The sequence below is a fragment of the Pimephales promelas genome, chromosome 18 (assembly GCF_988280905.1).
Source record: "Pimephales promelas chromosome 18, fPimPro1.hap1.1, whole genome shotgun sequence".
In the NCBI taxonomy this organism is placed as follows: Eukaryota; Metazoa; Chordata; class Actinopteri; order Cypriniformes; family Leuciscidae; genus Pimephales; species Pimephales promelas.
Genome location: NC_142786.1, coordinates 26,007,445 through 26,025,132, shown reverse-complemented (window position 1 = coordinate 26,025,132; position 17,688 = coordinate 26,007,445). Strand labels below are relative to the sequence as shown.

The window sequence follows — 17,688 nt, the reverse complement described above, 5'->3', positions numbered from 1 at the left end:
GATAATAAAAAAAAAGGCCTGCACACGTACACATTATCACCATCACAGGTCACTCACTCCAAAACCGCACGCCTATAGACTAAACACGTAATATGCACGTGCATTTTTACATCTTTTCATAGATTCACGTTTTTGTACTTATTTATAAGAAGATGATAACAGTGTAGTTTTCAAAAACTTTTCAAACATTGAAACTTGTTTGTCAAAAGGTTGCATTTTTAGGCTCCCAAAAAGCTGTTGTTGTGTGAATGAACGGCTAAAAAGATGTGCAATCACACTAGCAACATTTGTATGAAATTTTGCAGGCTACCAGTTTTCTTTGGGTCAACGCAGCAAATTTGTATGACTAACTGAACCCCGCTACATAATCTGCATGTAGAAATCTTTCACTTTCACATTAAATTCTTTATCTGGCTAACAGCGGTATACACTATTCTGCACCAAATGAGGCTGAAGGCATGAAGATGAAGTTATTCCTACATTATTGAACCTTTTACCAAAAAAAAGCACTGTGATGGAATTTAGCCTATGAGCATGAGCGTGAGCAGAGCATGATTGTAAAGGAAGCTGATGAATTAACAAGCAATAAATCAATCAGATCCGTGATACCATGACAATGAGCCAGCTGAGCCCACTTTTTTTTTAACCTAATTGTCATGCATCCAGAGTTTCCTGTACTGTAACTGAGAAAGGATATCATTTCTGTTTACTGACGGACAGAGAATACAGACTAGAACACAGCTATCGGCTTTATCCAGCAGATAGATTTCAGCGCACTACGATCCTTGCCAAACAACCCTCCTGGCCAGATAACCCCATATTTTATGTGACCGTCATACAAAGACCTGATTTGATTGGATATTATTTATGCTAGAGACAGCTGAGACAAATGCAGCCTGGGCTAATACATTGGGGCCTGACTGGTATTTTCCCACAGGATCCTGATGTTAGACAAAAAAATATATGAGGTCAATTTATATCAAAAACAATATTCTAAAAGGCTGCTGTTAACCTAAATTACAGCGACGGATTTAAAACAGTAGGCCTAAGTGCCCCAGATTGAGTGTGGGGGAGGTTAGATAGTTGGTCTCTCTTGGCTATCTGAAATTAATGTACAGTAGGCATCAAAATTGTACTTAGAGGAGTAGATTTCCAATGCTTCTTTTGACAAACAGCATCTCATCCTAATGGCTTATAATGTGCCTCTGCTGAAATGATTATTGGATGATGTTTCCCTGAATGAGTCATGCTATATTCTACTTGACCAACTTGGAGTTTACAATGATGATTACCTCATTTCGCGTTTCAGGTACTGGTGTCTCAATGTTATTGTTCATAAGCAAGGTATGCAAGTACATATATAAGAAAAAAAAATCCCATTTGTCTATCCCTGTGCATATTTATTCAAATGTTTTGTCCCAAAGATGCAACATGTAGTTAACAACATGAGCTAATTTGTGTGCTACTGGCTTTTTCAGTTTTAATCCAATTACCTTGTCTAAATAATTGAGAGTTGTTTCAAATCTCTGCTCAGTAAGTATTGTTAGAAATATAGTGAATGAAAGATATTTAATTCAAGCACTGTAATACAGTGTAAAACAAATTAATTTTCATAATTATTTTTCTTTCGGATTTGTTATTTCCTATCTTCATGAGGCCCCTGCCTCCTCCACTCATTTCTGCTGAATCATGCTGATTGAAAATGCTTTGGGGTCATACTAAACACAATCTCCTTGGCAACCAGCTGCATATGTCACCTTGTGATGTCACCAAACTATTGACAACAGCTCCCCCTGCAGGACAGTCCTGGAACAAGCCGCTATTAGTATTTAATATATATTGTATCATCAACAAAACATTTATTGAAAAAATTATTATTATTTGATAACTGCAAGTTTATATTAAGTCGTCAAATTTGCATTGTGGCCTTTTCTTACTGCTAATGGGCGACAATGGTTATGCTCGGATTGGAATTCTTCACATATAGTATGCAACTTTCTGTAGATGTACTATACTAGCCAAAATTTAAAGCTTGTAAATGCTTATTCTACTGTGTTCCACGATGCATTTCCGATTAATGAATGGAAGCAGAAACGAATGTGATTTAAATATCTTTAAGAGTCATTATTTGATAAGACTGCCACAAATTACAGGCTTTCTACAAACAGTTTGCCCAATCAGTATAACACACGGGACATTGGAAACAAGCAAGGGCAAAACATTTCTATTCAATTCTTCCGATAAACTATCATGCAACCTACTTAAATTGCCATCAAGCAGCGCAGTCTCCATCAAATAGACCTTACTTTTCTAGCTTGACCCATTAGTATAGAAAATAAGGCCATTTCACAAATGTGCTCTGCAGGGTCCACTCCTACAGATTCTTGTTTCTTTATCAACATGCAGACTGGCAGTGCCTGTCTAGAACTGTCCACAACCTCTGCCCTCTCATCCTGCAGATGGAGGGCCAAATAAACCAGTCCTTGAGCATATTCAATGTCTAAAGTTCACATCACATCCTCCTCATGAACCCTTCCCTCTTTGAGTTTTCCTATTCTTGCCATGGACAAATCCCTGTTGCTCAAATTGACAGCTACGGTCAAGAGAGGCTGGTAAACAGCAGCTATTAGCATTAAGTAAAGTCACCTCAAACTCTGGCATGCTGTGTTGAGCGCAACATAATCGAGCAAGGCACAGCTGTGACCTTACCTGGAAGTGAAGAATTATGGTCCAGATCAATCCCAGTGTCAGTTTTGGGTTCCCATCTGTGATGTCGTCATTGCGTATATTCACTAATTTGACCTGCATTAAAAGCAAAAAGGCTCTCATTAGTAGTACACATTTAATCGAGTTTAACATGCATTTTTAACAATGTTAAATGTTAAAAAATATTTTAATTATTGCCCTAAAAAGACCACAGCATTGCTTGAATCTGCTAACAATGCCTAGGGACTAAACAAGTTAAAAAAAATGGCCATCTAATGTAATTTCAGGACAGCTTTGGTGTTTGTTGTCCTCTTACGCTTACAGCTGTCAGAAGCTATGTACTATGTATTTGGAGAAGGGTGCTGGTTGGCATTTTGTCTGGTTTAGGGACCCTGGGCATCAGGGAGGGTGGATTGGACAGGCTTGTATGGGGCAAGACAAATCTATCACACCAGGTCATGTTTTCTCAAAGCCATGTAGCCGACTGAAGCACACGGAGATGGAGGACACAGACCTCCATTACATTAGAGAGGGTAACCATCCAGCCTCAACACTAAAGAGGACACGTCCTCCCCAATATTCAGGACACTAGTTGATGAACATGAGACTTTCAATGACAGACTCTTCAACTCTTACATTAGCCCAACCAACCTTGAATCTGTACATAAAGGACTGACAATCTGTAAAAAGCGATTGAGAGTGAGAAAGTGTGTGTAAGTGTAGACATTCATACCTGTCTCTGCTTGAGGAAGTCCAAGGCAATCTGCACATTCTGGAGTCGGTGAAATCGCATGCGACCCTTTTCCCTGGGCTATAATGAGAAAGAGAGAGAGAGAGAAAAAAAGAGAGAATGCAAATGAGCGCACTAATAATCTGTTAAATTAGAGGTTTGTGTGAAAACAGGACTGCAAGCCTGAAAGCAGCAAAAGCAGCACACTGCAAAGAGACACAAGACCCTGTCACGATCGAATAGTTAGTAGTCGAATAGTTAGCATACTGTCACCATTAGCAAATAATTCAAACAGCAAAGCAAAACTTATTATTGCATCACACAGTTCTGTCTTGCTTGCTAACATCTCTATTAGTGGCCGACCAATAGCAATATCCAGTGCAGGACAGTAAATGGCCAATATAATGTCAATAAACACTACCGTTCATATGGTTGGGGTTCGTATTTGCACCCCAAGGCTTCACCAAATCTATTAACAAGGCCGAATGGCTAATTCTATTAATTATCCAAGTGAGCATGGCCCATAATCGTTCTATCACTCACTACTCTCTAGTGAGTTCACGTAGCAGACTCGCACACCCTTACATGCAAAGCATGCTCACTATCACCTACAAATGCAGCAGCATGTCCAGCAAACCTGCAAGTGAGCAGAAAACCCCCACAATAGGGCAAACGTGGCCTAGTCGTCTGATTGAATGTGTTGGAAGCACTGAAGTGAAGTGAATATAATGTGTGTGACAAGGCGAGGTCCCTCAAACACCCGAATGTATTAAATCTGATTATGCATCGGCATTTTAGACATTCCCCTTTGCATAATCATGAAATTGACCTGCCCTTTGAGTCCACGCCATGCAGTGTACAGGGATGACTGTGTGTGACTATGCATTTCAGTTGGGGGGGGGGGGGGGGGTCACACATACTCCCTGAGCTCCATCCTCCTCATCCTCCCCACCCATCAGGATGAGTGGGGGTGCGCGTGACACAGACTTTCTCCGCAGCGTCGACACGCCCTTGTGCTGATGACATCATTGAGAGGGTCACAGAGAAAGGATGAAGACAGAAACAGTGTTGAAGGGCTGATATATGTACTAAAACACAGTTTCCAAAAAAATTAAAACAAGATGGAGGGAAAGCAAAACAAAAAACAATCAAATGGGACGAGAAAACAACGAGACAGAAAGAAAGACAGAGAGAGAGAGAGAGAGAGAGATCGCAGAGGGCATGTGGTGTGTCAGCAGCCTGTCTCTGTTAATCCACGTTGTCATGCCGTCTGCCCCAGTGCATCATGGTCTGAGGCAATCAAATGGGCAAGATTGAGTGTAGAAATAATGTACTAATGTCAGACTCAGCTATTTCTCTGCTGCAAGGCCTGTATCTAAATTCGGTGACATAAACAGCAAGCCAAGACACTTTATAACACCAGCCTAACCCCCAGGTCAACTCATGTGACACGATCCGCAGGTAACATATGGCTCTGGATTGCATTATGGAAAATGAAGCAGATCCCTGCCACATGAATTATCCATGAGAATTGCAGAAAGCATTCAAATCATAACCTAATCTGTGTTACAGTAATTAAGTTGCTTTCTCAGTCTCACCAATGTGACACCAGACAGCACCTCAAGCAGGGAAATAAGGTTATGCCCATCCCTTAGATCCTCATACAGGTCTGTGATGTGCTTCCGCACCTGGAGAAAGAGAAATAGAGTGATGGTTAAGATCTTTATAGCTTTTAGAAGCCAATGTGTAACCTTGTGTATAATGAGCAAGAGTGTAACAGTTTCAATATTTGTTTGTGCTATAACTGTCATGTTCAGATTTTATACATTAAACTGTAATTCAAGGACTATTAGCAAACACAATTTTGGTTGAATGCAACTCATTAACAAAAGAAGTCTAGATAAGATTAAGTGAAATAGTGTCACAGTGAGACAACTGTAGTGCTCTAACTCGAACCAGCAGAGGGCACCGGACTCATTGAGATGGGCCAGTAAACAAGCAACATGAAAAACATGGAGGATCTTGAAGTCGTGTACTTCATAGCACACACAAACGCATGTGTGTGTGTGTATGTGTGTGGATTCAGAAATCCTAAGCTGTATACAGCAGATCCAACACAGCTGCCTCCCCACAGGGCTACAGAGGAGCCATCTGCTGAGTATTAAAAAACATCCTGACAACTCTATGTCTCTCTATCCTCTCGATTCACTCACTTTATCCCAATCAAACCAGACAGAACAGTATTATATTATATACAGTAACGTCCTAAAGTCTGGGGTCAGAAAGATTTATTTTTTAGAGATTAATTAAAGGATGCATTAAAATTAATCAAAAGTCAAGACATATTAAAATTATATAATAATTATTATATTATATATAATTATTATATAAAAATATTTATATAAAAACTCTTCTTTTGCACTTTCTATTGACCAAATCAGCATATTAGAATGTTTTCTGAAAGATTATGGGTCCCACTATATATTAAGTGGCTTTAAAGGGTAACTAAACACCAAAACAACTTTTTTTAGTTAATGATCTGTAAGAATGGAGCTTCATAAATGCTGTTCATTGATTCGAGTACATTTTTTGACAATTGAGTATAAAGTGTTTTGATTTTCAAATATATGGTGTAAAAACGTCTGAGTGCTGCCCTCTTCAGGTTAAACGGAAAGCTCCTGCAGTAGGGGTACTTGCTGACGTAGTGAACTCTCAGACGCCACTCTGTCACGCCCTTGGTGCGAGCTCACCACGCCCTTGGCAGCCCCTGGTATAAAAGCATCTGGTTCCGTCAAAACTACTGTAGGGAGTCAGGAGTTGGATTTATGAGTATTGAAAACAATCAGGATAGCATATATTAGCATCTAGTTAGCATAGCATTTATATAGTTATTTAGATTATTTTTGAAAACAATCAGGATAGAGTATTGTTGCATCTATTTAGCATAGCATTATATAGATAATTTAGATTATTTTGTGCTCTAGTAGCATAGTACAGTTAGGATAGCTTCAAGTTAGCATAGATTTATCAGTGTTTAGTACAGTGATCAGGATAGTAACGGAATAGAGGTGGACATGGGCTTCTCCACACAGCTCCACACGCAGTGCCAAACACTGCTCCTCCTGCATGGACTCCTCCACCGCAGCGGCGTCTTGATGTGAGTGATCATGGATATTTTAATCACAATTTATGGTTAGGATAAAGTTAATCCTCTGGGGTCGACAAACGAGCCGGTGCATTTTGCTGGATTTTTTCACATAGCGGCAGAATATCAATATGAATATATGCCCACAGAGCGCGCGCTATGAGATCAACATCGACGACAAAACTCATCAGATGCCGGTCGCGATGCAGGAGTTAAGACAGTTTGAGCCAGCGGCTCGAATGGATTTGGCCCTGTGTCTACATACAATTCACCCTCATCCACTTCAGGTGAAGGTGAGGGAGAAAAGTCCTCGACTTCAAATGGCCGCTCTGTTGCAAAGGCAGCTACTAGCGTCACTCCAGTCTCGCTCTATTTTAGAGTCTGACAGCAGCTGTCACTCACGGCGGGTCTCAGGTGCACGCCCCCTGGCCCCGCTGGGGTCTGCCCATTTTTTCAGCATTTTTCAAATATTGCTAGTGGGTGGAGTCGGGCTCTGACCAGGGGTTTAGTTACTCTTTAAGTACTATGTACTTGCATTGAAACGAATAATTTGATACAATGAACTTATTGTGTACAAACATGTTTTTACATTGTACTTATATTTAAAAAAATACCAGCATGTAATTACAGCTGTAACTAATTTATGTACTTACATCTGTAATTACACAGCTGACCCATCCCTTATACTTAAACCTACCCTTAAACCTGCCCATACCACCACACCTGTCCCTAAACCTTACCCATATCACACCTCAATAGCAGCAAAAGTGTTTTACAATACAACATGAGCACAATAAGTACATTGTACTTATTTTTCAATGCAAGTACATAGTTTCAAATTGTAACAATAATTTACAATATTTACTGCATTTAGATTAAATAAATGTAGCCTTGGTGATAAGAAGTCATAAGAGACTACATTCAACTTTCGAATTACAAATTAGCATAATAATTTGAGTGAAAAGCTGAAATGAAAAATTAACATGAATTTGAGAATTTCTTAGTATTTGAGGCTAAAAGCATCTCCAAAAGTGTGATTTGAGATCCAAAGAACAGCATGTGTTCAATGAAAACAAGAATATCTGACAGTCTGTATATAAAAAAAAGAGATCACATGAACACAAATAATGTTTTTGTTGTACATTTATGTCCCCAGACTCCCTGAGCGCAATGTAATAATCTCTTTACACTTCTGTCTCTCTCATGCCACTTCGGTGTTTATCACAGGTGTATTATCATGAGATGCCCAGTTTCCATAGACACAAAGAATAACAAACTATACTTGAGCACTAATACCCATGTGATGCAAAGGGGTAATAAATAATAAAAGGTGTCGCGCTCAAATGTGCTTTAGATTGCAGTCATTCCTGTGGTGTGGACAGGTCAATTGCGCAAACCCTCTTAAACCAGTTCCACATTTCTGAATGAGCTCACTGTTTATGTTAGAAGTGTGTAAAGAGAAAACACACTGACGTGACACAAACTACACACGCCGCTTTGTCAGTCAGTGTTTGCCTGAGGATAACCGCATACCTGTTCACCTGTCAGAGATGGAGAGAGATGTGTAAACACAAATGCTAACAGGCATCACCACCTATTTAGTATCTGCTAATGACAAACTATGCGAGCTATCCTACAACAGTCAAAAAAAAAAAAAAAAAAAAAACATTTGAACAATTGCTGATTTCCGGATATGATAACAGACCTGTCGTTGTTAAAATGGCATGTCAGTAGACACGCAATCTGTCACAAAAGTGTCACATTATTTATTTTTGTATGGGGAATTTTAAGATGGGGTTCCCTCGCATGATTATGATCATATTTAGGGGTCTAGTATTAACTGTATAACTCTACCGTTACAATAGCACCTCATAGAGTCTGACCTGCGTTACAGTAATACCAGCCGAGTTATGAGGTCACTGTCTCTAGCCTCATAACTCTGGCCCTTCTGTGGTTGGTCATCTGCCCTGCCCTTGAAATACCCAGCATTCTTTGCTCTCATGAGCTAGTCAGTGGGGTTTGAAGATTAACAGACACAAAAATATATTTCTGGAGCATGACAATGTGCCAAATGACTTTCAGAGTCATGTGGACAAGATACTGTGGAGGTTACGTTATTGGTAACACTATCATTCACTTGCAAGATTCAAATTTATTCCAAGTGTCCTGTTACTGAAAAGATTCAACTGAGTCTTCTCGTGTGTAAGTGTGAACATGAGTGTGTCGTGTGTTCAGCAGGACTGGAGCCCAGTGCCCAGCGGGTCTTATCATCGTGCAGTGCAGCAGAAAAGACAAAAATAACCCGACAGGCTGGACTGTACCTTTATGAGATGTTTGTTGACCCATTTTGTGAAAGTTTTCTTCTGCACCCTGTCTCGTTCATCTGTGAAAAGAAAGATGGAGGAGGAAACAGCAGAAAAGAGAGGAAGAGAGATTGGGTTAATTATGTAACACAACAGGAAGACTACAGCATTATGCTCTGTATTATTTACAAGCCTCCCTCTGGTCTTGCTTTAAATAGCTTGAATTTGTGATTCAAAGACTGTAAAATGCCAAATAATGTTTTCATAAAAATATAAAACAAATATATTTCATATTTTCATGATTCAACAGAAAGCCATTTTTGTATATACACTACAGTCCAAAAAGAGAGTCAGTATAGTTTTTAAAAAGAAGAATCCTTCAAAAAAGTTTCAACAAAATTATTATTAATTCTTGAGCAGCAAATCAACATTTAAGAATGATTTCTAAAGGATCACGTGACACTGAAGACTGAAGTAATGATGCTGAATTACAGGGAATAAATTAAATTACATATTTAAATTTGTAATATTTCACACTATCACCATTTTTTTTGTATTATGATTAATCAAGTGCAGCCTTGGTGAGCATAAGAGACTTCTTTCAAAAACATTTAGAAATCCTATTGACTCTGTTTGAATTTTGTTTTTAATGTAAATGTCAAAACCAGGCTATTTTCATGTCAAGAACGCACTATGACAAATACAAACAATACAATACACAACCTGGTGAAACATTTTTTAAAACATCCTTCAAATAAGTTTTGGTATAAAACCTTTTAAAAAAAAGTCATTAAATCCACAATATAAAACAAATTTCGACAGGCAAAACAGGTTACAGGAGTGCATCAGTAGCTACATTAGCAGAGGTTTGGGAAAATTGGAAACTAGGCTGAAAGTTTAAAAAAAGACCAGTTAATAGGTTCATTAACATCGTCAACTGACCTACATTCTCCACAACTTACTAAAGCATGTAGGAGGTTGACAGTTTTCTGAGCCTGTATTCATGTGTGACTATGTATGTTCAGGTTGATACACGCAGGGTGATGTTGCATCATACCCTATGTACATAAAACTGCACAAATATAATGTATTGAATGCTATCTAATTCAGTGTACCAATATGTGGTAGTGATAACAGTCCTGATCTGACATCTAATGTCCATATTGTCTTAATACAGGGCAAACAAGGAATTATGGGCAGGAAGTTTTGAATTGAGACATGAACTTCTGGTCTCTAAGGCATTTCTTTTTGTTTCTTATCCTAAACATGCCAGACAAGTGACGCAGCCAAGCACAGAATAGAAATGGATCACACATCCCTGATGTTTATGAGTTCATTACACCCCTTCTTTATCTGCCTCTTTCCACTGGCTTCTTACTGTGAAGCTGAAGTTGACAATGTTACTATGGAGACATAGCAATACTAGGCAACCATGTGGTGCAGACGGCCCACTTCCTCTGATAAGCACACACACAACATCCCACTCAAATGTACAATATACATGAAAATAAATTACAACCCAACCTCAAGGTTTTATTATGACATTTCTGATAGAGAAGTCACATCTGAAGCTGCAAAATGTAGATGTCACATGTCTATGGATCTATCTATCTATAAAATTCTACACAAACTGCATAACCAATGCTTTAGCATACCCCTTGTTTCCCTCCTAAATTACAGTACAACATTATTGACTCACAACATGTGTTCTCTACAACCTTGGGAATTTGATCTGACTTTTGAACAGGAGTTGATACCTTCATGAGTACAGGAAACATATTCTTTTTTGCCTTTTTGGATCTAATTCAAGCGCATTGAAGTGTGCGCGCACATACATACACACACACACACAATTGCAAAAGTATCTTAAAAAGAAATAAATGTTTCAAGGTTCTTCTTAGACAGACTTAGGGCTACTCCCTTTTTCTGTGACAGTCACACAGAAGCACATTCTCTTGTTTCACATACATTACAGTGAGTCATTGTGTGTTGTTTCACACACCCTGCACTGGCTAAACATGTTACAGAAAGTCACACCGCTTTTTTCACAGTCACACCCATCCATGTGGACTCACACCGATACAGGACAACGACAATAGTGGACAGGCACATGTTAAAGAATACATCCGCTGACACACAAATCACAGCATGTGACTAGGTGACGACATGCGCACAGGAACACAAATAGAAACTGACCTGCGCAGCACATGAGCGCGTGCAGATGAGCGTTCAGGCTCCTTTCGGTGCAATATTCAGGCCACATTGCGCTGGTGACTTATTCCTTTTGGTTTCCAAAATGATTTACCTTCTCCTTCGTCTTCGTGACATGTCTCTGAGTGTGGTGATTTGCACCTTTAATCCAAAGTAATCTCTTCTTCAGAGTTGAAAATAAAGTCCAAAGTTGAGGTTAAAGGCACTTCCTCCTTTTCTATCTACAGCTCCCACGTTCTACCTCCTCGCTAGCTAGCCGGCCTTCCTTTTCGCTGCCATATCAAAGCTCAGCTTAAGCAAGCAGTTTGGCTCACACGTGCATGTCAAACTCCACAAGAGCTCCTCCTTTCACTACTAATAAGGACTGACGCTCCCCTCCTCCTCCCTTTAAACCTCGGCTACTCTTGCTCTCTCTCTCTCAGAGGTGATATCCGTCATGAACCCAGTAAAAAAGATCCTCTCCACCTCTCACTTAAGCACTCACAATCCGTGGTTACTCAATTTCCTGCGGCTGAATGAAGAACATTTGGGCAGCAATCTTTCTTCAAGAGTCTCTGTGCACTTGGAAAAAATAGCAAGTTAATTCAAAGGTCCATATCATAAGGAGTCATGTGAAGCAGGTTGACAAGGTCCAATCGAGCAATAAACAAGTGAATGACGAGCTGTTACGTCATCATCATCATTCCCTTGGCAGAGCTCTGCAAGTGTATAACAGAAAATGAAAGTGAAAATGAAAATGTTGGCAAAAAGAGGGGGATAGACAGAGGTATCCTGGGGACTTTTAGGGGTGAATGAAAACAATGGAAAAGTCTAGGGCTGCACGATAATGGTTAAACTAATAATCAGAATTTTTTCTTTAAATATCATACATAAACACAAATTAATGTTTTATTTGACCTCTCTGCATTATGAGAACTGGTAAAACCTTTAAGAAGCAGTTTATATTGTACCCCAGTTGCAGATTCAGCAACCACAGTTGCAGACAATATGGTCAAGAGATTCATGTTTGAATATACTGCAAATACTGCAGACGATTATGCTTTAATAATCGAGAGATGCAGATATCGTGATCACAATTAAACTACGTATGATTAAATCATGCAACCCTACTAGTTATGTAGTTCAATCTCCAAGTCACACACTGCAGAAACGGAGTGCTTCTGCATTGATCCCAAACGTGAGTCAGCAAAAAGAGCCAGTGAAGTAACTACCGCGATACTTGCATGATCTCATAAAGCAGCGACAAACACAGAGCCACAGCCAATGTGCAGGCAAGTGATCTGACACCTCAGTCTCGCAGTTAAACGGGTCTTTAAATCCCTGCGAGGATGCTGAAGGCAAAGTAGGAAAAGTCCTGATTATCCTTAGAGAGCACAATGCACACCTGGTCCATCACATTCTTGAAGGTATTTCCGTTAGTGGTCCTTTCACTTGTACCATCTTTGTCTTTTCCTCTGTCAAATTTTGAATGAAATCCTTCCCCCGTTTCTAATCAGTTTTTTTTGGAGATGCCGTTGTTCGGCTGCTCTCTCCTCCTGCGGCCTGAACTATAAATACCAGGCAGAGCTTACACTCCTAATGCCACACAGAGTGCTTATCCTTCCTCTCTCGATTACTCTCCCACCCCCTCTTTCTTCGTGGTTATCACGTCTAATCTCTCGTCAGGTCCAGTTGGACAGAGCTCACTCCTCTGTGTGTCCTCTTCTTTCTGTTTTGCGTTTTCTGAGCTCTTTCTTTTATTTTCATTTTTAGATTTGCTTTACTCACTCCCTCTCTACGGTGGCGCTCAGAGACTGGCACAGCTCGTGTCCTCTTCTCCTCGCTCCCTCCCTCACACGATACTTCTGTTCTTCTCCATTTGTCTTTCCAAGTGAATGAGTCCAATACATGGAATTCTGGGAAACAGGGAATGACGTATCCCCATTTTAAACTAAACACATGGGAATCAGAAAAAGGACGAGACCCAGGCTCTTCATATTCTGTCTGTATAATCCATGCAATTATAGCGGATCTCCCCTCCAGCCGACCCACTTCATCCGATTAGTATGATATTACATTTGCGCTCCTTGTGACCACAGTTCTCTAATGAGTGAACCTTGTTAGCACAGTAACATCTGGAATAGTGGTTGACCGACACACACATGCACAGAGACTTTATATAAAATTGTGAGTGAGAGTAAAGATAAAATGTAATGAGCACCAAATTAGCATTTTAGAATGATTTCTGATGGATCATGTGACACTGAAGACTGGAGCATTGGCTGTTGAAAATTCAGTATTGGCGTCACAGGAATAAATTATCAGTAATACATTTGTATTATGATCAAATAAATTAGGGATGCACGATATATCGGCCAGCATATCGGTATCGGACGGTATATGTTCATTTTTAATGTTATCATTATCGGCCTGGTAAGAAAATTTGACCGATATATTAAAGCCGATAAATAATGTATTATTCCCTTCAGGTGAGACACTGGTTGAGAACTGTTTATGTTTTTGAATTTCTTGAAATATGATTGAAATCTCTTCAAAAAATGAAAATCTGGTTCGGGACAACATTTGCAACGCAAATCTGTCATATCGGCTATACTATACTAACACTATAATGAGAACATAATTATAATTGTGTGCTTGGGACATGGATTTAATTGTGAAACTTTTGTTTTTGTAATCAGGCTCTCAAAATAAAAATTTGGATTTAAATTTATCGGCCGATATATCGGTTATCGGCTTTCAAATATAAAGAATTATCGGTTATCGGTATCGGCCAAAATTTTCATATCGGTGCATCCCTAGAATAAATGCAGTGACCATTACAATACCATTAGTGATTTATAGAGCCAGACCGATATATCGGCAGACGGATATTATCGGCCGATATTAGGCATTTTCCAAACTATCGGTATCGGCAGTTATAATGGCCGATAAATTAATATTTCAAAACTAAAATAAAAATGGACGAAACACGCTTGAACCATGTCATGAGTGTTGGAGTTGTATAATTTGTCCACCAGAGGGCACTCTACACCGTTCCTGTTGGCAACACTCGTTGAGTTGGTCACGATACATACATTGGTTGAATAACAATTAAAAGAACATCCCTATCAGTTCTCTTAACTCAAATGAGCATGACAATTTGTGACTATCATGTCCAGTTTAAAAAATAAATAAATAAAATATTTGCCGATATATCGGAATATCGGATTTTAAAACCCAGAAAATATTGGTATCGGTATCGGCCTTCAAAATCCTTTATCGGGCGGGCTCGATTACATGCAGTGATTTACAATGCATGTAATTTCATAAGCTAGTGTGATTAAGGGAAAAAGAATAACCAAGATTTGTACCTACTAGTTAAGTTCAAATTTTATCACAAACACATGCTGTTTGTACTGAATATACAGTTGAATATCATAAGGCAGAGGAGGTGAAAGCTAAATGTTTCATGCAGGACAATTCTCAGGGATAAAGAGGTGCTGATAAAGACTGTAACAGTAAGCCTCTCCATGAGGAGCCAAAGCACTAATAGATATTAAATCAAAGTTTTGAGTTGTAGTAGTGGGATTCAGACAAGCACTGACAGGACACTGGGATTGATGGATAACAGTGGACAGAACTCTACGTGAAGTTTGTTTTGGATTTGTGTACCAAATAAACCACCCAGATTTGAGGTTTACCGCAATGGTATTAACACATAATTGAGTATAACAGCAAGGACAAAAAGGTGGTTGCCAGGACAAACCAAACACAGACAGACACATACAAAAGCTAATAACGAAATGCGCCCAACCCTGGCGCTTTACCCACACCCATGTTCTGCTACACTTCCTGCTGTAGCTAATAATAACCTCTGTGGAGCAGTATTGCCTCTTTTTCTCTTTTCAATCTTCTCCACATGCAGGCTACGACTGCTAGCATATACACCAGAGAAACAGACTTTGTGTGACCCATCTCTTGCTCACTCTCATACACATGATGGGTGCAAATCATCCAAAAGAACAGCCTCCCAGGCTGACTGTCCCAGTCAGACATTTCTACAGATCAAGCCACATGAATGTTACATAAGTGAGTCTGTCTGACTGACAAACAAGATTTGGCCTCCTCTATCAAACTCTGCCCTAAGATTGTCACGATACCTTAATCTGGTTTTAAGGCTAAAGTGTCACAATACCCCTAATCCACTATGTTGTTTGGATAAGCTATTTTATATATAGATTGAGATGGGTATTCTGGTTGTATTTTGGTGGGCAACTACACAGATGCACTGATATCATTTTAGCTCGAGAAGCCAATAATGGTCAATAACCGAAATAAACACATTCTATACAATTTTGTCTAAATAAAGTATACATAAAATCACAAACTCATTTTTAATGCAACAAGTTAATTTAGACATCACGACATTATAATGTGCAGTATGAAAAAAATGAATATTCATTTTGAGATTTGCAAAAGCATACATTTAACATTGTTATTAGGCTTTACAAATATTAACTTTTAATTGAATATACAATGTAAAACTGGAAGAACTGGTTGAAGAGATCAACCTCAACACAGGTCTACCAACATATCAAATATTAACTTATTCATACACAACTGTTCAAAAGTTTGAGGTCACTAAGATTTTTTTTCTTTGCTTTATTTTGAGATTATTTTAATTCATTTCTGTGTAAATCACTTTGAATTACCATAGGGTATGTAATGTGCTGTAAATAAAAACTTGCCTTGCCTAAAAATTTATAATTTATTCAGCAAGATGTATTGATCAAAAGTGAGAGTAAAGACATTTATAATGTTACAAAAGATTTTTAATTTTATAATAAACTTTTTAGTGTTCTTATACAGTTTGCTTCACTGTTCTTTTGAAATATCTATTCGTCAAAGACCATTGAAATGATATTAAGCAGCAAGACTGTTAATATCAAGAAAAAATAATCATTCTTAAGCACCAAAATCAGCATTATGATTTCTGAAGGATCATGTGAAATTGTAAACTGGCATAATGATGCTGCTTTCACAAGAATAAATTACATTTTTAAATTACATTTTTAAATAGAAAATAGTTATTTTGTTTTTGTAATAATACTTCACAATATTACTGTTTTTACTGTATTTCTGGTCAAACAAATGCCGCATTGTTGACTGACCCCAAACTTTTGAACAGTATTTAAAAACAATCTGTAAAATTGGCATAAACAGATACAACACTCAACAGTTCAAAGAATCCTGTAATGCCACCAGGTTTTATGTAATGTGATGTGATACTGCACTAATGTGGCACTGTGCAACACTATTTGTGCCCAACCCGCGACACATCACTCTACATCGTCCCCATTTGACTTGATCCTTCCTGACTGATGTCATTGGCAGCCAATCACCAATAATGCTCACCAGGACATTTACCATTACCCAGGGCAGCCTCTGTCCTTCACCCAAAGCTCTGCAGTCAAAGTCTAAACTAGCCACATGGGTTGAAATACATTCATTCTGCTGCAATATTTACAACAGTCTTACTGTATGTAATGTGGCATGTGACAGTGAGCTGACAAATTACAGCAGAGCTGTAAAGTAATGTTTACATGTCAAAGACAAATTCTGTAGTGACAGATTAACACTGTGTAAAGCTAATGATTATCAGTACCGTGTGATATTGTAAAATAACTTGCTGTACGCCTGCCAATATGCTGACAAGTTTATTACAACAGAGCAGAGAGCACTAATATAAAAGAACCTTATAGGCTAAGTGTTTGTATAGTTGTCATCTCCATGTAGACGCAAAAAAACCCAGCATACTCTAAAAACAAAAGTTTGGCTTAAAATAATAATAATGAAAAATACACACACACACACACACACACACACACACACACACACACACACACACACACACACACACACACACACACACACACACACACACACACATATATATATATATATATATATATATATATATATATATAAAACAGTTTGCACATCAATGAGTTTAGACAACTTAATTATGTACTAAAGGAACTTAAAAAATTGTGTTTACGCTACAAATTATTAAGTTGATTACTCAAAAAAAGATTAAGTTGTTCCAACTATTTTAACCATAATTGAGTGGTGGGAACTCAATTATGCATGCAGGGAAGTGTGTGAACTGCTGAATTTTAAGAAACAGAAAATTGGCCAATGAATGAGTCCCCACCTCCAATCAACATGCTCGGACTAAGTTCGCCCGGCCATAGCTGAAGCTACACAACGGCAAAGTGGAATATAATGGTTTAATTCAGCCATATACTGTATGTTTGAGCTTTGAACCAGAAACTGATACAGAAACAAAAGAAGAGAGATTTATACAGGATCTACAAGTTGATGCATCAGAATGGTAATACGCATGTTCCCGTTCGCCATCTCAGAGTCAGACAGATGCCTTCAAATCAACATCTTTAGAAATGCTCAGAACATCACAGAAAGTTAGTTGAGAAAGATCATCATAATATCAAACATCATTATGATATACAGCATGATAAAATGCCCACAGAGCATGATGGGAATGACCCACATTGACTGGATTGGTCACATTTGTGACAGTAGGAAACGGGGGC

The 17,688-nt window shown here is 38.6% G+C and overlaps 1 protein-coding gene across 7 annotated transcripts in view; it reads right to left on the bottom strand.

The window, feature by feature from the left end:
- The window catches only part of macf1a (microtubule actin crosslinking factor 1a), a 175,117-nt gene that overhangs the window by 99,239 nt on the left and 58,190 nt on the right, over positions 1-17,688 (bottom strand). For 4 of the 7 annotated variants that reach the window (XM_089123253.1, XM_089123258.1, XM_089123255.1 and 1 more), the window contains 5 exons: positions 8,903-8,964; positions 5,035-5,124; positions 4,357-4,452; positions 3,440-3,517; positions 2,710-2,802 (listed from right to left, as the gene is read on the bottom strand). In XM_089123253.1, coding sequence (XP_088979379.1) covers positions 2,710-2,802; positions 3,440-3,517; positions 4,357-4,452; positions 5,035-5,124; positions 8,903-8,964 — 419 coding nt within the window. Of the gene's footprint in view, positions 1-2,709; positions 2,803-3,439; positions 3,518-4,356; positions 4,453-5,034; positions 5,125-8,902; positions 8,965-11,080; positions 11,334-17,688 lie in introns of those variants that run through there. The other 3 variants (XM_089123254.1, XM_089123260.1, XM_089123256.1) reach the window with 2 other exon arrangements.